The sequence below is a fragment of the Sturnira hondurensis genome, unplaced genomic scaffold (genome assembly GCF_014824575.4).
Source record: "Sturnira hondurensis isolate 20B ecotype Veracruz unplaced genomic scaffold, ASM1482457v3 Scaffold0017082, whole genome shotgun sequence".
NCBI lineage: Eukaryota > Metazoa > Chordata > Mammalia > Chiroptera > Phyllostomidae > Sturnira > Sturnira hondurensis.
The window spans coordinates 3,034,067-3,058,957 of record NW_028089713.1 but is presented as its reverse complement, the minus strand read 5'-3'; the positions used below and the strand labels follow the sequence as shown (position 1 = coordinate 3,058,957).

At 39.0% G+C, this 24,891-nt stretch overlaps 1 protein-coding gene across 3 annotated transcripts in view; it reads left to right on the top strand.

Annotated features, from left to right (window-relative positions):
• Positions 1-13,257, top strand: part of ZC3H11A (zinc finger CCCH-type containing 11A) — a 45,849-nt gene extending 32,592 nt beyond the window's left edge. For all 3 annotated transcript variants that reach the window (XM_037067134.1, XM_037067133.1, XM_037067135.1), the window contains 8 exons: positions 730-822; positions 1,440-1,508; positions 7,953-8,465; positions 8,806-8,885; positions 9,770-10,100; positions 10,601-10,767; positions 11,149-11,216; positions 11,614-13,257. In XM_037067134.1, coding sequence (XP_036923029.1) covers positions 730-822; positions 1,440-1,508; positions 7,953-8,465; positions 8,806-8,885; positions 9,770-10,100; positions 10,601-10,767; positions 11,149-11,216; positions 11,614-11,872 — 1,580 coding nt within the window. In that variant the 3' untranslated portion in view covers positions 11,873-13,257. The remainder of the gene's footprint in view (positions 1-729; positions 823-1,439; positions 1,509-7,952; positions 8,466-8,805; positions 8,886-9,769; positions 10,101-10,600; positions 10,768-11,148; positions 11,217-11,613) is intronic.
• Positions 13,258-24,891: the final 11,634 nt, after the last annotated feature.

Here is a 24,891-nt window from a genome sequence, read left to right as displayed (position 1 = left end):
TTTTACCTCTTCTTTTTGGGACATTGAGTTCTAAAGAAGCTAGTGAATAAACACACCATATAAATGTAGAAAGCTTATAGAAATATTCTACTCGGAGGATCCCCCAAAGTGGAATTTATTTATAAAAATTGTGTATTTAGTTTTACATGGTTGAACTCCAGTAACCTTCAGAAGAGTACTCTCCATTTGATGCAGTGCACCTATTGAGACATTTTTCTCACTGTTCAAAATAGTTTTTGAACTCGTCGATTCTGATGCGTTTTAGTGCTGTTCATTTTACCTCTTTCACATAGATAGAACATTTTCCTTTGATGACTTTTTTAATCTAGGAAAACAAGAAAAGTCTCTCAGGATGAGACTGGGTGAATAGAGAGGGCGGGGCATGGTGGGCATGACATATTTTGGTCAAAAACTGCCAAACATTCAGCACTGTGTGGGCAGGCATGCTCATAAATCACCCATTATGACATGAGCGAACAGTCTTCCAAAAACTTAACTTAGGCCGAATGCAGCCTCTCACAACAACACCTGCTGCCACACTGATACAAGTAGGTTCCTAGAACGCTCACTAGCAGGGGAAGCCTGTACTACTAAGGGCCCACTCTCCAGAAGATAATTCTGGGTTTTGGGGGGTCCCCTGCTGTTATGTTGTCTGGTTTTGCTTGTATTTCTTAACCTTGCTGAAGGTTGACTTGAACTCTGAACTCTGAAACTTCCTCCTGTTTGTAGGTGGTGACAGTGATCCTCCATTAAAGCGTAGCCTTGCACAGAGGCTAGGGAAAAAAGTTGATGCTTCAGAAACTGACAAAACACCAAAGAAAGGTACCTGTGTTGTAATATACTTTGTGTGTGTGTGATTCTGGTGTACATTTTATTAGTGCATTCAATAAATATTCAAGTGCTTCCTCTTAGATTCTGTGTAAATACCATTGTATAAAGTAAACACTATTACAGTCCTCATGAGCTTACAGCATAAAGGCAAATAGAAATACTTGTATGTATTGTGGTAAACTCTGTGAGAGGAAAAGTATGTGGTGTTATGGAAGCATAAAGTTTGCAGCCAAATTTTCTTACTTGTTGATTATCTATTATAATTAAAGACTTTCATACTAAAGAACATATTTCAAATAGATAGACGGAGCAAAACTTGATGCCAGTAAGATTTTAGAAGGTTGTATGCTAACAAAATTACTTTACTAAATTAAGTAGTTTTTGCTTTTCAAATCTAAAGACACTTTCTCTAAAGCTCTACAGAGTGCTCTAGGGAATTCATTCATGATCCACATAGAGCAGAAAGTTTTAAGACTTAAAAGACATCTTTTAAAAAGCATTCACATTAGAAAATAAGTATAAGCCTAATCTGTGATCTTTGAAAAAGATATTTGGCCTATAAAAGTCTGTGTTCAACTTTTGGTTTTGGGGTTTTTTGTTTTTTACAGTGCAAGTTTCTAAGTCTCTAAAGGAACGATTAGGTGTGTCAGCTGGTGTGAACAGTGAGGAGGCAGCAGGTAGGTAAACCCCAAGACCAGCTTCTGATATCTTTTTTCTTGCTGTAAAATCTTTACCCTTTCTCCTGTTTACCTGTTGAGTTAGGTTAGAGCTTGTGTTTTCTGTTTTTTTGTGGTTTTCTTTAAGTAATTGATTACTCACTGGTATGAACTCTCTTTTTGTTCTTAAAGATGGCATAATGAGCCGTGGCTGGTGTGGCTCAGTGGATTGAGTGTAGGTCTGTGAACCAAAGGGTCACCAGTTCAGTTCTCAGCCAGGGCACATGCCTCAGTTGTGGGCCAGGTCCCCAGTTGGGGGCATGCAAGAGGCAACCACACATTGGTGTTTCTCTCCCTCTCTCTCCCCTTCCCCCTTCTCTAAAAATAAATAAAACCTTTTTTAAAAGAAGGTCGCATATAATCACTGTTCAGTGTTGCATTAAAAATAGGAAATTAGAAACAACCTAAGAATACAACAAGAAAAGGAATTAGATTAAATTAAAGTAGTTATTTAGTAAAATGATTGCTGTCCTGAAGTTATGTTCTGAACAACAGTGATGGGGAAAACTTCTCTTGTAGTGAACAAAGAAACATTACAAAAGAACACATCACTTTTGCCCTTTTTTTGCTTTAGGGTAAAATAAGAATTTCTTATAATAAAAACTTATTCTCAAAAGAAGGAACTCCTACCCTTTGCAACAACATGGATGGAACTGGAAAGCATTATGCTGAGTGAAATAAGCCAGGTGTTGAAATACAAATAGCATATGATCTCACCTTTAACAGGAAACTAAACAGCAAAACAAACAAGGAAACAAAATAAAAACAAAGACACTGAAATAGAGAACAGGGGGACAGCGACCAGAGGGGAGAGGGGAGGGAATTTCGGGGGGAAAAGGGGAAGGATTTACAGGAACTAGTATAAAGGACACATGGACATCAACTAAGGGGACTGGAAATGGGGAGAGGTGGGAAGCACTGGGAGGGGGGGTGGGATGGGATGGGAGTAAAAGACAGAAAGCTGTACTTGAAAAATAATTAAATAAATAAAAAACCTTAAGTGTTCCACATACAGAAAAGAAAAAAAAAACTTATTCTCGGGAAGAAGTCCGTATGTATGAGATGATTCCAATTTTAATTTTTTTCTTCAGATTGTTCCTATCTAATTGTTAATGTTTTTAAATTGCAAGATATAATTACATAAGTGTATATATGTGTACAGTTTAAAGAATAATTAAATGGAACGTTCATGTACTTGAACATTGAGCTTTTTTATATGTTGCTGGATTCAGTTTGATTCTCTTTCATTTTTATATCTATATTTATGAATGGTATTAGCCTGTCCTTTTCCATTTTCATTTTATCCTTATCTGATTTGGATATTAAGATTTTACCAGCATGCTAAAAAGGGAATCTGATGTCAAACATACTTACCCTTTTTGTAAACAACCTTGTTTCCTTTTGTGGAGTTCTTTCTCTCTTTTTTAAAGTATATTTTATTGATTATGTTACAGTTGTCCCATTTTTTTTCTCCCTTTTATCCCACTTCACCCAGCACTCTCCCTCCCACCAGCATCCCTCGCCCTTAGTTCATGTCCATGGGTTGTACATATAAGTTCTGTGGATTCTCCTTTTCCTATACTATTCTTAACCTCCCCCTGTCTAGTTTGTACCTACTTTTGATTCTTATTCCCTGTACCTTTTCCACCATTCTCCCCTCCACCTCCCCACTTATAACCCTCCCTCTATGTGTTCTCCATTTCTGTGATTCTGTTCCTATTCTGGTTGTTTGCTTAGTTCTTGGTGGTTTTTCTTAGGCTTGGTTGTTGATAGTTGTGAGTTTGTTGTCATTTTACTGTTCATATTTTTGGTCTTCCTTTTCTTAGATAATCTCTTTAACATTTCCTATAATAAGGGCTTGGTGATGATGAACTCCTTTAACTTGACCTTATCTGGAAAGTACTTTATTTGCCCTCCCATTCTAAATGATAGTTTTACTGGATAGAGTCATCTTGGATGTATAGGTCCTTGCCTTCCATGACTTTGAATATTTCTTTCCAGCCCCTTCTTGCCTGTAAGGTTTCTTTTGAGAAATCAGCTGATAGCCTTATGGGAACTCCTTTGTAGGTAACTGTCTCCTTTTCTCTTGCTGCTTTTATGATTCTCTCCTTATCTTTAATATTGGGTCATATAATAATGATGTGCTTTGGTGTAGCTTTCCTCCTTGGGTCTAACTTCTTTGGGACTCTCTGAGCTTCCTGGACTTCCAGGTCTATTTCCTTTGCAAGAATGGGGAATTTCTCCTTCGTAATTTGTTCAAATAAGTTTTAAATTTCTTCTTCCTCTTCTTCTTCTGGCATCCCAATGAGTCACATGTTGGAACATTTAAAGTTGTCTCAGTGGTTCCTAAGCCTCTCTTCATTTTTTTGAATTCTTGATTCTTCATTCTGTTATAGTTGAATGTTTATTTTTTCTTTCTCGTCCAAATCATTGATTTGAGTCCCGGTTTCCTTCCCTTTTCTGTTGGTTCCCTATATATTTTCCTTTATTTCACTTTTCATAGCCTTCACTTCTTCCTCTATTTTGCATCTATACTCAATCATTTCTATGAGGTTGGCTATCTCCTTTGCTATCTCAGTGCACCTGTTACACTGTAAAGGGTGGGTGGAGCCTTAGGTGTACACCAGGGTGAGGCAACCCACATCACTGTGTTGTGGTGCTGTGTGTGAGGAAGGGGTCGGAGACAGTACAATGTTAAACTCTTGCCTGCTTTCAGCAGTCACTTCCCCCTCTACCCACAAGCAAATTGGGCCCTTCTGGTGCCAGTTCCCAGGTGGGTGGTTTTATGTACCTCGTGGGTCTCTCCAATGAACTCTCCTGTGAGGCTGGGGGTTTCTCCTGCCATTGCAACCCCTACAGATTTTTACAGTCAGAAGTTTTGAGGCTTTATCTCCCCACCTGGAACCCTGGTTTGTATGGTCTGTCTCACCCTTCAGTTATTCCTCCTGGCTTATCTGAACACAAATGTGGGACTGCCTTGGCTGCCATTTCCACACCTCCTACCAGTGTGGATGAATGTTTCTTTAATTGCTTGGTTTTCGGACTTCCATACAATTTGATTATCTGGCAGTTCTGGATGTGTTTTTGTTTTTTAATTTTGTTGTTCTTTTGGTTGTACGAGGAAGCAAAGCATATCTACCTACACCTCCAGGAGTCCTTTTTTTCTTTTTTTCCTTTTTTGACAGCTATCTTTATTTTTATTTCTTTTTTTAAATTAAGTTCTTTTTTTAAAAAAGATTTTATTTATTTTTAGATAGAGAAGAAGGGAAGAAGAAAGAGGGAGAGAAATATTAATGTGTGGTTTCATCTTGCACACCCCCAACTGGGGGCCTGGTCTGCAACCCAGACATGTGCCCTGAGTGGGAATCTAACCAGTGACCCTTTGATTCTCAGCCCGCACTCAATCCACTGAGCTACACCATCCAGGTGGACAACCATCTTTATTGAGAGGAAAATTTTTACAGAAATTCTTGGTTAGAAGTAATATCAGCATATTATATAATATAAATATCTGTTGTGAAAATAATGTTGACATTATTTATAGCAGTGATGATTCCTTGATAATTACCTTGCAGTTTTTTGAGGACCTTAAAACCTAGGTTCCTAGGATCTTGCCTAAAAATAAGAACAAAGAATAACGTAATTCCTCCTATTCCTCACCCTCCTGCAATCAATCATACCCTACCAATAAGAATAGCAGCAAGTTATCCAGCATTCCAGTGTTAATATAATTCTGAAAAGGACCATCACACTGTAGCCTGGGTTTCAACATAGACCATCTTACGTACATGTGAATTGGATCCCTTGAGTTGTACACCATGGCAGGCATGGACATCTGTTTCTTCTAGGGAAGCAAACCTCAAGCTGCTTACATTGTGATTGGGAACTAGACCCAAGTTCCTGTGGATGTCAAGCAACTTTGTGTATATTATCTCATGAAATGCTCACAACCACTCCTGGGCTCTGGTTTGAGGGACTGTAGCTTAGAGGGAACTGGAGCAGTATAGGGAGAGACTGAGTAGATCTTTGCTTGACTTTATTTTTCATATTAAGAATTGATAAACCTTTAAAGGGTCACATAGTAAATATTTCAGGCTTTGAAGTCTACAGTCTGTGTCACAGCTGCTGAATTCTGCTGTTGCAGTGTGAAAGCGGCCATATGCAGTACGTAAATGAGTAAGTGACTGTTCCAATAAAGCTCTTATTTGTAAAATTTAGACTATATCCAGATTTGGCCCATGAACTTGAGTTTTCCAACCCTGTTCTAGATGGCTGGTTTTCAACCAACCTGGTCTTTTTTTATTTATTCAGTCCTTCAGTTGGATTTATTTTGGCGCCTGTGGTTTTATTTTCCAAGAACTTATTTTTTTCACTGATTTCTCTTTTCACAGACTGATTCAGGCTACTCTGGGTGTCAAATCTGAATCTTTTAAAACAATAGGTGTATTTATTACTTTGTCCTCTTCACTTCTTTTTGTTTATTTTGATGTATTTTTAGTGTTTCCTTTTCATAATTGTAAGTACCTGGCATGGATTTCTTCTGTGGTTCTAAAGGTCTTTTTTTCCAAGTAGTCCTCTCTTCTGGCTGGGAGAACGGACTTAAAACGTCTGCCTAAAGGGAGAGGATACACCCAGAGGCAGTTTGTGTGGTTTGCAGAATAGGAAGCTGGAAGCCCATACAGTTACCACTGTAAGAAAGACTTTCTTTCAGAGTTCAACTAATTTTTTTCCTTTTCTAGCTTTGCTTTTTATTTCCTCCACCTCCTTTTTCTGCTTGGCATTTGTGAAAGCCTGGAATTTTTCATGCTCTACTGCTCTCCAGCACCAGCATCCTTATCATGTGCTCCTTTCCCCAGCAGCAGATTCTCCTCTTCTTAAGGACCAGGTCATGACTGGACCAACTGATCTGTAGGGGCCATCCTCAAATTTCTGCCCGCTGTTGTTTTTCATACTAGTTTTGGCAAGGGTTTTATGGCTCTGCTGGGCAGAACTTCTCCTACAGTGTGTTCTTTTTCTGTGTTTCTATAAATTTAGGCATCTGCTTTCTGTCTCAGAAATTGCTCAAGATTTAGGCTCTGCCAGTGGTATCCTTGATTTCCATTGCTGTTGTGGATTTATTTTACTTTTAATGTCTTCTTTTGATGGAATTTTGGTGGAGGGAGGAACAGGGGCGCCATGTCACCATTCATCATAGTACTTTCTTGTAGTTGTTATTTTGGTATTAGTCTACCATTTTGAAATGGAAGAGTTTTTATTTTAAAAACCTAAGGAAATAAGTCAGTAAGTGAGTACTTCTAAGTGACAGGTACTGTACTAAAATATTGCAGATAAGTAAATACAGTTTACTGTTCTAGTGAAGTATCTAGTGTGGTAGGAAATACGGTCAGTTATGGTACTGTGTGATCAGTGGAGCAAACCAGATTTATAAGTTGCCAGGTTCTTAGATGAACTCAGTTAAAACTAAGTAGGAAGCAAGAGAAATGAGACCAATAGGGACTACTCCATATAGAAGCAAGAATATATTCAAAGTTCAGAATATGTGTTTAAGGTTGTAAAAAGTCTATTTTTTTGGTTTTGATCTTTCATGTATTCAGTGACTTAATATGTGTTTGTAATATCCAAATTATTCTTGTTTTCTCCCATATCACTTCATTATTTCTTTATTTAATCCTTTAGTAAGAAGGACATGCATATCTGTCAAGTGTGAAATACGCTCTTCAGTTTAAACAGATGAAGATTGATTAATGTATCACTAAAAGTGGCTCTTCAGTAGCATTTCAGTCTCTAGGCCTTTCCTATTTTTCTTCCGTCTTGTCACCTGTTTTACCTCTTTTAAGTATCACTTAAATATTACTTTCTCTGAAAAGCTTCCCTTAACCAAGTTCTAGACAGAAGTTGGTGTTCTTGCTTGCTACATGCTCCTTTATAGCATTATATTTCCTTTGTCAATGCTATCACCATTACCATACTTGGTCATTGCTTAATTTTTGCACTGTTAGACTATAAACTAAATGGGGCGAGAGATTGTATTTTGCTTACCATTACATTTCAGGCAGGGTCCAGCGTGTATTTATACCTATGAGTGAATGGAAGAATAAATTTATTGCTATTTTTATTGGTAAGAGTTATAATGACAAGTTTCTCCAAGTAGTAAATGGCTTTCAGAATGGGCTTTTGATTAGAAATCCAAATGAGTAATTTTTGCCTCTGAGAGTTTCTGAGGGCCATACCTAAGACATTCAGTATTCTAAATTTGAGATGAAAACTAATGTACTTTTAATCATTTTAAATGCCTACCTAAATGATACCACTCTGTTGGACTCTATGATCCAAGAATAGAGAGACTCTATGTCATTAAGAGATGAACATCAAGTATAGTGACTTGTTTTTCCTCCTTGAAAACAGAGAGAGTTACTAAAGTTGGTGAGATCCACGTGAAAACATTGGAAGAAATTCTTCTTGAAAGAGCCAGTCAAAAACGTGGAGAATTGCAGACTAAACTCAAGACAGAAGGACCTTCAAAAGTTGATGATTCTACTTCAGTAGCCAGAAGCTCTTCCACTATCCGCATCAAAACCTTCTCTGAGGTCTTGGCTGAAAAGAAGCATCGACAGCAGGAAGCAGAGAGACAAAAAAGCAAAAAGGATCTAACCTGCATCAAGCTAAAGACTGATAATGAAATTAAAAAAACTGTGGTTTTGCCACAGATAGTTGCCAACAAAGGACAATCAGAGGAGCCTGCAGGTAGAACAAAGTCTGTGCAGGAGGTACACATCAAGACGCTGGAGGAAATTAAACTAGAGAAGGCACTGAGGGTGCAGCAGAGCTCCGAGAGCAGTGCCCTGGGAGCCAGCTCCCAGTCTCAGCCTGAGGCCACCCCAGGGGCTAGGCGGCTTCTCCGAATCACCAAAAAATCAGGTAACAAGGGGGAGCATGGTCTATAGTGGCACTTCCCTAAATATTTTGGAGGGCCATGTACCACGGGATATTCATAGGAGTTCTGTGAAGTTTTCTTTACTCAGATAACCTGTGAAAGTCACTGGATTAAATGAAGTTAAGCTGTTTCTGTACGGCAGCACTATCTAGATGTTTGCTGTTTTAATATACGTTTTGAAACTTTAGGAGGGCCAGTGGGCTTTATCTACATTTTTATTTGTCCTACCTTAGCATTACTTTCATTAAGAAAAATTTTAACTTCGTCTATCAGAAAGTTGTAGTCTAAATTAAATAACTAATAATCTATTTTATGTGAATATAGTTACAAAAGAAGAAAAGAAACTTCAAGAAGAAAGTGACACTGCATTTCAGAGCAGTGTAACTAGAACAGAGGCTAAAGAGGTAAGTTTATTTAAAATCATTTTGTAGTTTGTCCATGGCAAGTAAAGGCTAGATGAATGGTAAAATGTGCTTTTTCACTTCTAGCTTATAATAAATTTCTATGTAACACCTCACTGGCACATTACATAAACAGCCTTTCACTACATTTATAATTTTCTGTTGGGGTTTCTCATGGGAGGTTTTTGTACTTCTGTATGTATCATCAGTTTTCTTTGCCCTTTTAAATTGTTTTAATTGATCATTAATATTTTTTAAACGAAGCTTTTTTCCTGGCTTTGACAGTAATGCCAATTCATTGGACAAAACTTGGGGATTTTTATTTTTTAAAGATTGAGAAATCCTATAGTTCAGTCTATGGGTAACCACCATTAATTTTTTTAATGGATTTCCTTCAAGCCTTTTGTTTATACATACATGTATATGAACTTTTTAATGTTTAACTCGTGTTCAGGATGTAATTGAGAACTTTACAGTGTACCATCTTGCGGCCTGCTTTAACTTTACCATATTAGTAGTTCTTCAGAATGTTTGTCTTGGCCACAATAGTGGTGTACAAGCGTAGTCTGCTTCTGGGATTTAGATTTTGTTTTACCTACTAAGATAGTGAACATCTTTGTTTAATAAATTGTGCAAGACTTTATTAGACTTAGGGTCATGATTGTCATAAGAAATCTGGATGTTTATTGTCCCACACATCTTTAATCTTTCATCTTTAGATTGGTATTTTTTATTTAATATCAAATAAGGATCAAAAGTGCTTATGTTCTGGATAATGTGAGACACTATTTGACTTAGGTGTTTGCCTTGTAACTTATAAATAGTAATTATCATGTAGGTTATTGGAGGTACCAGATTTTAATTCTGTCATTTAAATTGATCCATAGGCTTCAACTGAGACAACAGGAGTTGGCATCACTAAAATTCAAGTCAAGAAATGTGAGACCATGAGAGAAAAGCACATACAGAAACAACCAGAGAGGGGAAACTCACAGAAGGAAAAATCAGTTTTGACGTCCCTTTGGAGAGATGTGGACTCTTGTAACACGCAGATAGCAGAGGAGCCGGGGCTCACCACAGTGCCAGGCATCACACGCTGCCTAACAAAGCGGCTTCCCGCAAAGTCATCCCAGAAGGCAGAGGTAGAAACCGCAGGGATTGGCGACTCAGTGTTAAATGTGAAATGTGCAGCGCAGACCTTGGAAAAAAGGGGTAAAGGTGAGTGTTTTTTTTCTAGTGTGTCTTGCTTGAGGATCTCAAAATTACCAAGTTGGAGTAATTCCCTGGCAACAATTGGGTTGAATTTCATTTGTCTTGTATCTTGGTCACACAAGTGGATGGTAGTAATAGTTCTTATAATTCTATTTAAAAAGCCAAAACTAGATGAGGTTTTTTTTTTTCCCTTGGCTATTTAAAAATGTTTGTCAAAAACTTTCTGTCTTGCATCTTTTCTCTGGTTTTGAAAGAGAGAAAAGGAATAGAAGCAATAGTGGATTCAAGAGCCATTAAAGGAATCATTTGAGTATATGTATACATTGTGGCCATGTGCTATGCAGATTGCTTATGGATCATTTTCAGTCTGGGCTTTTTGTTTTGTTTTTAACTATTTATATATCTAGTACTGTGAAGGAATTTTGATATTCTGAGTTATTCTCCCTGTAAAAGAGAGGATTTTTTTAAGCTAAAGAAAATAATCAAATATTTTCTTTCCCTTATAGCTAAACCCAAAGTGAATGTGAAGCCATCTGTGGTTAAAGTTGTCTCTTCCCCCAAATTCGCCCCCAAGCGCAAGGCAGTGGAGATGCACTCTGCTGTCATTGCAGCCGTGAAGCCACTCAGCTCCAGCAGTGACCTGCCAGAAAGCCCAGCCAAGAAAGCAGCTGTGGTAAGAAGTAGCCCTTAACTCTCAGTGATGCCTTGACCTCTGGTGGGAAAGCCGGGAAGATATAACTCTGTTAGCTCTCTGTTTGTATCTGTATGTGATAACTTCCTGCTATTTCCTAAGCCTTTTAGTTGTTTAGGTTGTATTTAGATGTTTGTAGTTAAGATGTTTGTGGGGTGGCTGAATGGGATTTTTAGAAGCTAATTTTTAGGTGCTTAAAATATTTTACTTATTTGCACACTCACCTCAGACTATTTATTCATAGACTCCCAGGTTTAAGGGGTGATAGCCATGACTTTAAGAAGGTGGCAAAAGAAAGTGAATATGCTCAAATTAAAAAGCCTGACTCTCCCACTGAATTACCCTGCTCTCTTACTTTTGTAGGCTGTTGTCCCACTCCTCTCTGAGGACAAATCAGTCACTGTTCCTGAGACAGAGAAACCTAGAGACAGGTAATACCTTGCAGTTCTTTTAAATCAAACTTTAGGCTACTGTTAACTGCTTATGCTCTCCAAGAATAACATGGCTAAGTGATTCTAAGTATTTACACATCTAAATAGATCTGCTGAACTTCAAATGACTTTCAAGAAAGCATGATGCTCAGGGTTGCTGCTCTTTTTAGAGCAGCATTGTTTATATTTTGCCTGTATTATAAAATGTTTTGAATACCTGTATGGATTCTGCTTTAAAAGGAGGAAAGTGCTGTGTCCCAAATTAGTAAGACAGTACCTTTTGTGTGTCCTCAGAAACACCTCTGCTAACACTGTGTGTCCCTGAGGCCAAGTAAGTCCAGCCAGCCATTGACAAAGGGCCGATTTTAATATTTCTGGGGTTTTTTTTTCTTGACAGTCTTGTTCTGCCTCCAGTCCAGTCCTCTTCAGATCCCTCTCCACCAGAAGTTTCTGGCCCTTCCTCATCCCAAATGGCCACAAAAACTCGCCGACTCAGCTCTGCCTCAACAGGAAAGCCCCCACTCTCTATGGAGGATGATTTTGAGAAACTAATATGGGAGATTTCAGGAGGCAAATTAGAAGCTGAGATCGACCTGGATCCTGGGAAGGATGAAGATGATCTTTTGCTTGAGCTATCAGAAATGATTGATAGCTGAAGGTGGTAACAGAACATTTAAAACAAACAAAAAAGAAAAACTCACCAAAAAACTGGACTTAGTTTCATCTATTATACATTTACCCAAGATGATCATTTGTTTAGTCTAGAATTTGCCCCAAACCAAAAGTATACCTCTGAATTTACCTGTATGTGTACTAGATTTTTTGGAGTTGAAATTTTAAAGTCCATTGATAATCATTTTGTCCATTTGATGCCGTTATTTAGCATCTTCAAGAAAAAATTCTGTCTTACCCCTCTCTCCACAAAAAACTGAGAGGGAGATCCAAGTGAAAGAGTACCAGAGGACTTTGTGACTCCTTGAGGTGTTTGTCAGTTTGGGCTTTCTCCCCCTTTGTTGTATTCGTTTCTGTATTGTTTTAATGTACTTAATGTTACCTGAGTTTGGAAAGGATGAAGACAGCTGCTACCATAAGGACCAAATTTCACACTACCACTAAACAACAACAAAAATATTCACTCAGTCTATTAAATCGTATGTCTTTTTAGAAGTATTTGGAGATCCATCTAAGCTTTAGAGCTGAGCAGCTCAAGAAGCCTGTAATCTGGACATGTCTTTTTGGACCTGATTTTTATGTTTCTTCTGCTGTGTAAGCCTCTGAAGATCAATAGCTAATTTATTATTACTGTAACTTTTTAAGGCTTTAAAGTGCCTCAGGGGTCCTCTGAAACTAATTTTCTATTTCTGGGATTCCCTGGATTTTTAATAAGAGATGGTGACATAATGATTAAATGAATTCTTTTTTTTTTAGTATGAAATTTGTTCCTTCTCTAGTACTTGCCTCCTACTAGCATTGAATTATCACAGGAATAAAAATTGGTTAGTTTTATATTTCTCACTCTTCCAGCAAATTCCTTTTACCCAGTATTTATTTGGTGTCCTTTAATCATCTGAGGGAAAAATAAACTCATTCAATCTGCCAATATTTATGTATGGATTGTAGCAGTACAATGAATTGTACCATAGAATGGATTTTTTGAGATGTTCTGGGGGTGTATTGTATACCATCCAGTTTTCTTCGTTTCTGAATTGAATTTTCTTTTTTCTGATGTTGGTCTCCTGCTTATCACCTCAAGGTTTAGACTATGAAGGAACAAGTATGATGGGGCCAATAGTCTTAAAAGGAGACATTATACATAATTGGAAGGAAGAGGAAAGAAGGATTTGTCCATTTTGGTATTTTGCTCATGGTGGCCAGTTTTGTTTCTCGTAGGGAAATCTGACCCACCTGTCATGTTGGCTCCTAAGGAACTGCTGTTGTAAGCAGCTCATCAAGAGTTGAACTTCATGTAATCTTGTTGGGAATATGGAAAAGGAAGAAAGCCACAGGACTGCCCATTCAGTCTTGGGAAGACTTGGATGATTCTGCACAAGCAAAAGTGACTTGAAAGTTATGTATAGACACCTCTCTACCAGTCCATCTTCAGCTGACTGAGTGTTGTATAGTAACCCTTCTCCAGAGCAGGGGTGGAATGTTTGGTTTCACCACACATTTTGTACATGTTTCATTTCTGGAATCGGCTTATAGATTCCAGGTCCCTTTTGTATATAACCTCTTTATTCTTTTGCTTTTTGAAAAATAATTTTGTTTCATATTTAAAGCTCTTGTATTAGTCAATGATTCATGTTCAGCATTATTTGAACCATTGCTATTCATTACACAAAGAGATACTTATTTGTGTTTGAAATAAAACTGGTATAGGAGAGTCTTGACGTGAGTTAAGTGGTGATACATCACTTCAGCCTAGGATCTGCTGCAATGGAGGCCTCGTTCAGAATGTTGTTGGCCTTTTGTGTAAGTGCTTCAATTTTATAGGTATTATTTGGTTTAGAAACCTTATACAAGGACATATTACCTAACTAATTGACAAGTATGCTCATTTTTAGCCACATATGTGTTAGGTAAGAGTGAAGATTAAATGTGAGGATTCTTTTCTGGCACCGATACCTAGCCATTATCATTGTAATTCAGTGCCATTAAATTTTTTAAAGGAGAGAGGGTTTCATGTGATCATAGATAGATTCAACAATTTAGAATTTTCAAGCATGAGGGCATATAAAAGTTTTGATTCAGGAAGGTCCAGATTAATTCAGTAGCATAGCCCATATTTTGTTAGGGCCACGTATAAGTTTGTTAGACACCAAAGAACAGATTTCCCCCCCCCAAATAGTAGTCCCAATAAGTTGAATCAACTTTTCACAAAAAGCGAAACAGATTTGTGTGTTCAGTTTTGAGTGATGATGGTTTTCAATTTTCAAAGTAAGGAAGGGGCCCAAATACTACAGAATTTGGCCATAGCCCAAAATTTCAAAGTAGTTAGCAGTCCATATATTTGTCTCACAATGAATTATTTCTAAAATTGTGATCTTAACTTCAAATTCCAGTGGGTCTTCTCTTGTACGGTCAGAGAACAGTTTATTTTTGTCTTGACCAATCTTTGAAATCAGATAAAACCAATGTTTAATAATTATAGTTGCAGAAATAAAGCTTATTCTATGTTGGTCAAAGTTTTATGATCCTTTTCTAAAATTGTGCCTTCATTTTGCTGGAACATTTCTGAAAGTCTTAAAAATACTTGCTTTGAATTTATCAGTTTAGCAACAGGAACTGTGGTCGCCAGTTGCTAACTGTTTAAGTAACAGTTTAAAAGTAACTAATGTGTGTTGAGTACTTAGTATGTTCCTCATATTTTACATAATCATTTTGATACTAAATCTTACACTGCATTGAAGATCACTGCTTTTTATCATCACTGGAGTGTCAGTGTTCAGATGGAATGAAATACCAGCATATTCTTACGCTCAGTTGGGTTGGGTTCGTTGAACCTTCCAGAGCTCTTCATCTTTGGAACTTGCTTGATAAATCTATACAAGTTTCCAGAGCCAACACATCGGACTGCATTTGTAATTTATTCAAACTGCACTTATTTGAATTTGGAAATCGGTTAAGGGTATGAGCACAAGGGAATGCTTGATCATTTTGTTAGCATTGTAACATAGAAGGATCAAAGAATGAGCAATGACCTTAAATAAGGAGAGCTGACAGGTATATTTTTAAAAAATGAGTCAAGATTTACTGAGTGGGCCTATTTAAAGTATTTAGATTTGGTTGAGTTTAACTGCTGTGGTGCTACTGAGTCTTAGTCTATGGTAATGGGCAAAAAAGTGCATTAAAATGGGTTTTTTGGTCTTTAGACTGATATGTTCTCAAGGAGTAAAGCAAAACTACAGTTAAGAGTGAGGGTAAACAGGATTCAGACTGAAGAAGGCAGAAATGGCAATGCCGAAGTAAAAGACTCCTGTTTGTTGAATAAGTAAATGAGAAGTTGGGAATTAGGTGAAGAAAACTGGAAAGAAGCAGAGGAAGAGAAGGAGAAGCAAAATGGAAGAAACCACTACCCAATAGATAATGTGTGATTAGTGAGGTCATATATGTGATTAGCACAAGGAGAATGGTCAAGTTGAGAAAAGCTACTGTGAGGAAATGTGAAAGAATGCCCGCACAACGGCCACAAAGAATTTTGCACCGCCATTCCTTGGAGAGTCTCAAATTAGAACATTCAACACTATTGGCTACTGCAGGGTGGGGCGGAAGATGAGCATAGGGCAAACCTCTGCTCCCAAAATACTTAGGAAATACTTCTAAAAGAAAAGTAACAGGAGTGCAGTAGGTGCAAGTAATAAGTGGATGATGCTGTAGATTAGAAGGATGAGAGAGAGTGAACTGGAATTTTGCGTGGCTTCGTTAAAGATGATTCGAGCTACAAACAAGGCCAAACTGAGCAGTTAAGATTTGTTTGTTCTTAGTGACCTCTGGCCGTCCCACTGGTACTCTCGGAGTCTACCTTGTGTCATTCTCATTTTGCTGTCAGCTATTCTTGGTTAAGGCATGAAATATGTTTTATTGATTATGCCATTACAGTTGTCCCATTTCCCCCCCTTCATTCCCCTCCACCCTGCACACCCACTCTCCCCATTACCCCACCCCCTTTACTTCATGTCCATGTCACAAGTTCTTTAGATTCTGTATTTTCCATACTACTCTTGCCCTCCCCCCTGTCTATTTTCTACCTGCCATTCATGCTACTTATTCTCTGTACCTTCTCCCCCCTTCTCCTCCTCCCACTCCCCTATTGCTAACCCTCCATGTGTTCTTCATTTCTATGGTTCCACTCCTGATCTAGCTGTCCTCTTGGTTTGCTTTTGTTTTAGGTGTGGTTGTTAATAACTGTGAGTTTGCTATCTTTTTACTGATCATATTTTTATCTTTTTCTTAGATAAGTCCCTTTAACATTTCATATAATAAGGGCTTGGTGATGATGAACTCCTTGAATTTGATCTTATCGGAGAAGCACTTTATCTGTCCTTCCATTCTAAATGAAAGCTTTGCTGGATAGAGCAATCTTGGATGTAGGTCCTTGCCTGTAGGTGACTGTCCCCCTATCTCTTGCTGCTTCTGGGATTCTCTCCTTCATTTTAATCTTGGCTGATGTAGTTATGATGTGCGTTGGTGTGTTCCTTCTTGGGTCCAACTTTTTGGGACTCTCTGAGCTTCCTGGATTTCCTGGAAGTCTATTCCCTTTGCCAGATTGGGGAAGTTCTCCTTTATTATTTGTTCAAATAAGTTTTCCACTTGTTGCTGTTCCTCTTCCCCTTCTGGTACCCCTATAATTTGGATGTTGGAATGTTTAAAGATGTCCTAGAGATTCCTAAGCCTCTCCTCGGTTTTTTGAATTCTTGTTTCTTCATTCTTTTCTGTTTGGTCATTTTTTTCTTCCTTCTGGTTTACTCCTTCCCATCACTATTGGTTTCCTGTGCATTTTGTCACTTAGTGTAGCCTTCATTTGTTCCTCTAATTTGTGACTAAAATCAACCAGTCCTGCGAGCAGCCTGATCACCAATATTTTGAACTGCGTATCTGATAAGTTGGCTATCTCTTGGTCGCTTAGAAGCATTGGCTCTGGGGCTTCAAGCTGTTCTTAAGCTGTAATGTTCTGGTCTGTTCGCGCCTGTTAGGTTTGAGGGCCAGAGCCTTAGGTGTTCACCAGGGCAGAGCAACCCAGGTCGCTGGGTTGTGACGCTGTATGTGGGGGTAGGGTCAGAGATGGGCAATGGCACTTTTTTCTGTTCTCAGATTTCAGTCCCCTCTGCTGCTTCCCACAAGCAAATTGGGCCCTTCTGGTGCTGGTTCCCAGATGTGTGGTCTTGTGCACCCTCCAGAACCCTGTGAGTCTCTCCAGTGAACTCTCTGTGAGCCTGGGAGCCTCTCCCAGCACCTCGACCCCTGAGAGTTTTTTCCAATTGGTGCTTTTAGGCTTTAATTCCCATTGCTGGGGCCCTAGCCTGTGCGGTCTGTCTCACTGCTTGCTCCTTCACCTGGTTTATCTGAGTGTGAATGTGTGACCACAGTCAGCCAGCCGCCTTGCACCCTCACTGGGTCTGCCCGTTGCCACCTCGTGCCTGGGATCTGCCAGCTGCTAACTCCACCCCTCTTACCGGTCCGGCTGAATGGTTTGTTGTTGTCAGACTTCGGTGCAGTTTAATTTCTCTGTATTTTGGCTGCATTCTGGTTTTTAAATATTTGTTGTTCATAAACTTGGTTGTGGGAGGAAGTACAGTGTTTCTACCTACGCCTCCATCTTGTCCGGGTGAATTGATTTTTTAAAGTATTTTAAATGCAAATCTGAGTCACTGCCTCATACTATCCTCTAGTGAGTTTCTTTGCCTCCGAAATTAAATTCACGTCCTTTAGAGTAGCATGTAAGACCCTGTCCTACCAGCCTCTTCCATCACTCACCTCTCCCACCACTCACTCTTCATGTTTGTCCCTCCAGCAAAATGACTGGCTCTTGACTTCCCTTATACGTTTACTCTCTGTCCAAGCCCTTTGCCTTTTTTAATGTGATATACCTTCTACCTGAAAGTCTCTCTTTTCTTTTGGCCAACTCGTACACTTGACCTCCAAGCTACTCCCAACACCCTGCTATCCCTCCCCCCAAATAAGGTGTGCTGCCTGTCCACTAAGCATATCATACTCTGTTTTGCAGTTGTTTACCTGTACGTCTTCCTCAGCAGAGTATAAACTCGAGACAGATATTCTTACCTATATATTCTCAGCACTTAGCACAGACCTGGTACATAGAAGGTGTATTAGTTTTCTAGTGCTGCCATAATAAAATAACAGACTAAGTGGCTTAAAAAAACATTTATTTTCTCAGTTCTAGAGGCTAGAAGACCAAGATTAAGGTGTTGGCAAGTTTGGTTTCTTCTGAGGGTTCTCTCTTTGGCTTGCAGATGGCCACCTTCTTACTATATCCTCACATGTTTTTTTTCTCTGTATGCCATGCATGTAGATATTTTAATGTCATAAAGATACAAGTCACTTTGGATAGGGCCCACCCAAAGGCCCTCCTTGGATAGATAGGGCCTATCTCCAAATACAGTTACATTCTGTGTTACTGGGGGTTAGAGCTTCAATGTAAAAGTTTCAGGGGACACACTTTACCCATAACAGGAGGCATTCAATAAATATTTGCTGAATGAATGAAAAAAGTTCTGGACCCATTTCAAAGGCTGTTGATCTTTGTTAGCCTGCCTCTGTTTCTTCTCAACCCCATTCTTTGACATGTTTCCAATTAATCACAGCCATTCAGCAAGTTACAGGGTTTCTGGTAGCGATGGAAGCACCTCCAAGCTGATGGGAAGGATGTTCAATATTTGGGAGGACTGGAGTTGACTTCTCAGCAGGGTCTGTCTCTGGATCAGTGATTCTCAAGCTTATTTTGCAGAGACATTGGGAGTGATGTGAAAATCTCACGATTTACAAGTACATTATGATTAGTTGCAATAAAAAAAGAAAAATATTTCTTAGTATCCATTCTTTAACAAACTGACTGAGTTAGTGATATATTATTATTCATTCAGAAGTTTAGAGATTCAAAATATGTAAAAGGATACAAGGCGAAAATCCTCCCTCCTACTTCTGCCCCAGCTACACACTGTTTTCCAACAGCAGTTTCGAGTTTCTCAGGTATTTTCCCAGAGGCATTTCAAGCATATACAGAAAGTCTTTAACATTGTCAATAGGTTCTGTGACTTTAAGTAAAATATTATACAATGAAACCAATTTTGCTGCAGGCTAATTGATATAAACAATGGTTAAGTTCCAATAGCATCTCATCAACTTTATAATGAAATGACATTGAATGTGATGATGTTACTTGAGGACCTCCTATACAAGCAAATATACTTCCATACATCATGAATAAAACATGATGTTCTGCACCTTAATTTTTTATTATGTTTATTACGAATATTTTTATTATAAAAAGTTTTAAATCACAAATTTATTACAAATCCTGTGTTATCTGTACCCATACCAACTATTCACCCTTATTCTGGTCCCCAGAGCTGAGACCAGGGTGAGGTAACCAGGTGTGTGGACACAATTTTAAGGAGGCGCTCACTCTTGGGCTTGCACTGCACATGTGTGACTCCTTAAATTTTGCTTTTAAAGCTTGTTCCAACTGAGGTCCAGTCCTGTTGGCTCCAGTGGATTATTTTCAAGTAGAATGCAGATGTATCATAGCTTGCTTTTTGTCTTACTGTATATTGGATATAGTTTCATATCAGAACCAAACTGTCCATCTTGATATAATTTCATAATATTACACTATGAATGTGCAGTGGTCCAGTCCCTCTTTCATGGTCATTTAGGTTGTTTCCTGTCTTGGTATTTTAAACAATGATACAATGATCAATTACATTATACCTCACATGTAAGTTTATCTGTAGAATTAAATACCTACATGTGAAGTTTAGTAATTGGCATCATGACCGCTTTTTGACCTTTGCTCATGTGGTGAGAGACAATGCTTCCTTAGTGTAGTGTAGTTTGCATTTGTCTTATAATGAGTGAAGCTGGGCAACTTTCCATATGTTTGAAGACCATTTCCTATAAACTATTTACTTCCATCACCAATTTTTATTTTGGGCCTTTGTGTCAGATTAAAAATGAATACAAATTCTTTTACACACCCTCTGTCAAAAGGTGGGCTTTATTTTTCTGGCCCTGATTCTGGCCTAGGGTGTGAATACTATATCAGATCCAAGGCCTTAAGGGTAACTTCAGCCTTGGTTTGTTAGAGCCCTGGGTCCCCTCTTATGAGAAAGCACACTACCCTGCCAGAGAGACTGTGTAGTGAGGCCCTGAGGCTACACAGACACAGAGACAGATCCAGCTGAGGCCAGCCTTCCAAACACACACACCCAGGACTTAGACATGTCTTCTTGGAGAAGAAAAATTGCCTAGCTGGGCCCTGCCAAAATTCTTGACTTATAGCAAAACGGTGGTTGTTCTAAAATACTACGTTTTGGAATAGTTATTAAACAACAATAAAGCAACAGAACAGCATTCTTTTTTCTTTCTTCGCATTTTGGAGTTCTTTATGTTAGTAAAATTAGGCATTTGATGTAGTGCAAATAGATTTTTTTCTAGATCTTTTGACTTTGTTTATTAAGGTTTTTTTGTTACACAAAATTTGATAGTATTTATATAATAGAATTGATCATATTTTCTTCTAAAAACCAGCCAGAACATACAATTAAGGAAAAGGTAATTTTTAAAAGATGAAATATCTATGATTAAACTAGATAAACTAGGAAGAAGAAACTAAAAACTAAAGAAAAAATATCAAAGAATCAAGGAAAATTTGAACAAATGTACCTTATTTACTTAGATTAAAAAACACTTTAAGTTGTTCTTGAGTTTAATGTAATCATAATAAAAATACCAAAAGGGTTATTTTAGAGAGGCTAATTCTGAAGTTTGTAGAGAAAAAAAAAACAAGAATAGCTATGAAAATTCAACCTACATTTAGTCCTACCAAATAACAAAACATTATAAAACTACAGTATTTTTAACTGTAGTACTGGCCCATAAATAGAAATAATAATCAATTGAACAGAATACACACTATATACATACACACATACCCTTGGTATATTTATAAATGCAGTATTTTAAGTTGAATGGGGGACAATAAGGTTTGGGGGTTTTTTTTGTAATGATGAAAACTGGCCAGCCATCGACAAATTATGAAGCTGTATCATCAGTTCTAGGATACACTTGTATAAATTCTAGATGAAATCTCGTTCAAAGATTTAAATGTAAAAGAGCAAAATCATTTTTTTAAAAAGCAAATTACTGCGAATCAGAGGATCGTGGTTCGATTCCCAGTCAGGGTACATGCCTGGGTTGCAGGCCAGTTCCCTGCAGGCCAACTCCCAGCAGGGGACGCATGAAAGGCAACCATACATTGATGTTTCTCTCCCTCTCTCCTTCCCTTCCCCTGTAAAGATAAATAAATAAAATCTTGGACTTCCGCCAAAATGGAGGCATAGGTGGAAACACTGTGCCTTCTCCCACAACCAAGTTTGAATACAACAAAAGTTTTGGTGAACTAACACACACCCAGAGGCCAGAAAACCGAATTATACGGAAGTCCGACAGCTACGAACCGTTCAACAAGGATGGTAAGAGGTGGAGCCAGCAGTGGAGCTGGGTCAGGCAGGGCAGACCTAGGAGCGCAGGCAGCTCAGAACTAGTCGGGGTGCGGAACAGACTGACCAAGGTCGCACATTCGCGCGCAGTGAGATGGACCACACAGGCCCCAGGGGGCAAACCCAGTGGTGGAAGGCTGACAGCGGTGGCACACTCGCGTGCCGAGGAGCGGGGCGCGTGGCTTTGGTGACGGTGGTGGCTGCGGTGCTGGTGGGGGTCGTGGGGGTCGTGGCGGCGGCGGCGGCGGCGGCGGCGGCGGGCGCCGGAGGAAAGCCATTGTCCCTCTTTGACCCCGCCCCCACATATAACGTCACAACCCAGAGACTGAGTTGCCCTGCTCTGGTGAAAACCTAGGGCTCCGTTCCTGCTACTTAACAGGCACAAACAGCCCAAAGGATGGCTCAAAAAGAACTCAAAGTCCCAGAGCCAATAACTCTAAGCGACCAACAGATTGCCAGGCTCTCAGAAGCCCAATTTAAAACACTATTTATCAGGATGCTCACAGAACTTGTTTTTTTTTAAATATTTTATTTATTTATCTTTAGAGGGGAAGGGAAGGAGAGAAGGAGAGAAATATCAATGTATGGTTGCCTCTGCCGAGGACACACAATGTATCGTATGGCCCCTGCCGGGAACTGGCCTGCAACCCAGGCATGTGCCCTGACTGGGAATCGAACCGCGATCCTCTGGTTCGCAGGCCCGTGCTCAATTCACTGAGCTACACCAGCCAGGGCAGAACTTGTTGATTATAGTCACAAATTAGAGGAACATATGAAGGCTAAACTAATTGAAATGAAGGGAGATGTCCAGGAAACCAATAGCGATGGAAAGGAAACTGGGATTCAAATCAATGGAATGGACCAGAAGGAAGAACGAAACATCCAACCAGAAAGGAATGAAGAAATGAGAATTCAAAAAAATGAGGAGAGGCTTAGGAACCTCCAGGACATCTTTAAACATTCCAACATCCGGATTATAGGGGTACCAGAAGGGGGAAAGAAACAGCCACGAGTGGAAAACTTATTTGAACAAATAATAAAGGAGAACTTCCCCAGTCTGGCAAAGGAAATAGACTTCCAGGAAATCCAGGAAGCTCAGAGAGTCCCAAAGAAGTTGGACCCAAGAAGGAACACACCAAGGCACATCATAATTACATTAGCCAAGACTAAAATGAAGGAGAGAATCCTAGAAGCAGCAAGGGATAAGGGGACAGTCACCTACAAAGGAGTACCCATCAGACTGTCAGCGGATTTCTCAAAAGAGACCTTACAGGCAAGAAGGGGCTGGAAAGAAGTATTCCAAGTCATGAAATCCAAAGACCTACAGCCAAGATTGCTTTATCCAGCAAAGCTTTCATTTAGAATGGAAGGGCAGATAAAGTGCTTCTCAGATAAGGTCAAGTTCAAGGAGTTCATCATCACCAAGCCCTTATTATATGAAATGCTAAAGGGACTTATATAAGAAAGAGATGATGAAAAATATGAACAGTGAAAGGACAGCAAACGCACAGTTATTAACAACCACACCTAAAACAAAAGCAAACCAAGAGGACAGCTAGATCAGGAGTGGAACCATAGAAATGAAGAACACATGGAGGGTTAGAAACAGGGGGGTGGGAGGAGGAGAAGGAGGGAGAAGGCACAGAAAATAGCATAGATGGTAGGTAGAAAATAGATAGGGGGGAGGGTGAGAATAGTGGGGGAAATATAGAATCTAAAGAACTTGAGACACGTGGTCATAAACTAAGGGGGGGAGAATGGTGGGGGAGGGAGTGTCGGGGTGGAGGGGAATGAAGGGGGGGAATAGAACAACTGTAATGGCATAATCAATAAAATATATTTAAAAATAATAATAATAATAAATAAAATCTTAAAAAAATAAAATAAAATAAAATAAAAATAAAAGGCAAATTACTTCTGATGAGTTGTATAATCAGTCAAATGATTGGTTATAGGGATCCATGCCCCAAATTTTAGGAATCATGATTTCAGAAACAGGAAAATGCAAAACAAGTAGCTAAGCATCTCTTCATGTGAGGATGGAACAAGTACACCAGTGTGTTCTATCCATGCTCTCTTTGAATTCAGCAAATCTAACTGGAGTTTCCTCCATGCACAACATGACCCTCTATTGGATTTGAGACAGGAAGATGTCTTAATTATCCATGCATTTTCTAGCTTTCTACAGTTTAAAAATCACTTTCATATCCTTTCATCTCAACACCTTTATGAGGTCAGTGTTAAATTATCCTACCTAAACAGAAGACTTCAGTTAAGCAAATTATGTTTCTACCACTTATCCCCTTACACTAGTTCTTTCAGTTTCCTTAACTGTAAAATGGGTATTCCAGTTAAATGACACCTCTTCTAGGCCACAAGCCTCAACAAATTCCAGCTCCTCCTCTTGCAGCTGGGTTACTGAGGAAACGATGTATTACTACACTGAGACCTTAATGTGTCCGCACGTGCTACATCACTGAAACCTCAGCCACATGAGGAAGGAACATTTTTATCTCTTATTTCGGTGACAACTAAACTGAGACGTGGCAAAGCTAAGCTATTTATCATTGGTCATACACTACAGGTGAGCTAGTTTTGAACTCAGCAATCAGATTTCAAGGATTTCACGCTAAATAACTGTGTTCTGTCGCCACCTTACAATGACAGTGTAGCAACGGCCAACAGATGCACTCAGCTCAGCGTCACTAATAGATAAATGAAAATTAAAACCATCTCTAAATTAACAAGTGCTGGTGAGGATGTGGAAAAAGGGAAACCCTTTTGCTCTGTTGGTGGGAATGCAGACTGGTACAGCCACTGTGGAAAGCAGCATAGAGACACCTAAAAAAATTAAAAATGGATCTGCCCTTTGATCCCACAAGGAACCCAAAACATTAATTCGAAAGAACAAAAGCACCCCTATGGTCACTGCAGCATTATTTACAATCACCAAGATATGGAAGCAGCCCAAGTGTCCATTGGGAGATGAGTGGATAAAACAACTGTGGGCCATTTACACAATGGAAAACTACTTGCCATTAAAAAGAAGGAAATTTTACCCTTTGTGACTATGGGTGACCTGGAGAACATTGTGCTAAGTGAAATAAGCCAGTTAGATTCCATATATGAGTGGAATCTAACTAAGTGAAATAAACCACATGTGATCTCACTCATGTGGAATCCCATGAACACACTGAATTAACAGGGAAAACAGACACAGACTCACCGATGGAGAGCAGATGACAGTGATGGGGAGGAGTTAGAGGATGGAGGGATTGAGCAAAAAGGAAAAAGGACCCACAGACCCGGACACCAGTGTGATAATTGCTGCGGGAGGGACATATAAGGGGACTAAGTGGTGGTGAAAAAATACAATGAAGATGAAATAAAAAAACAAAATGTAGCAAACCATAATCTGCTGGCTTTCAAATTTGGGT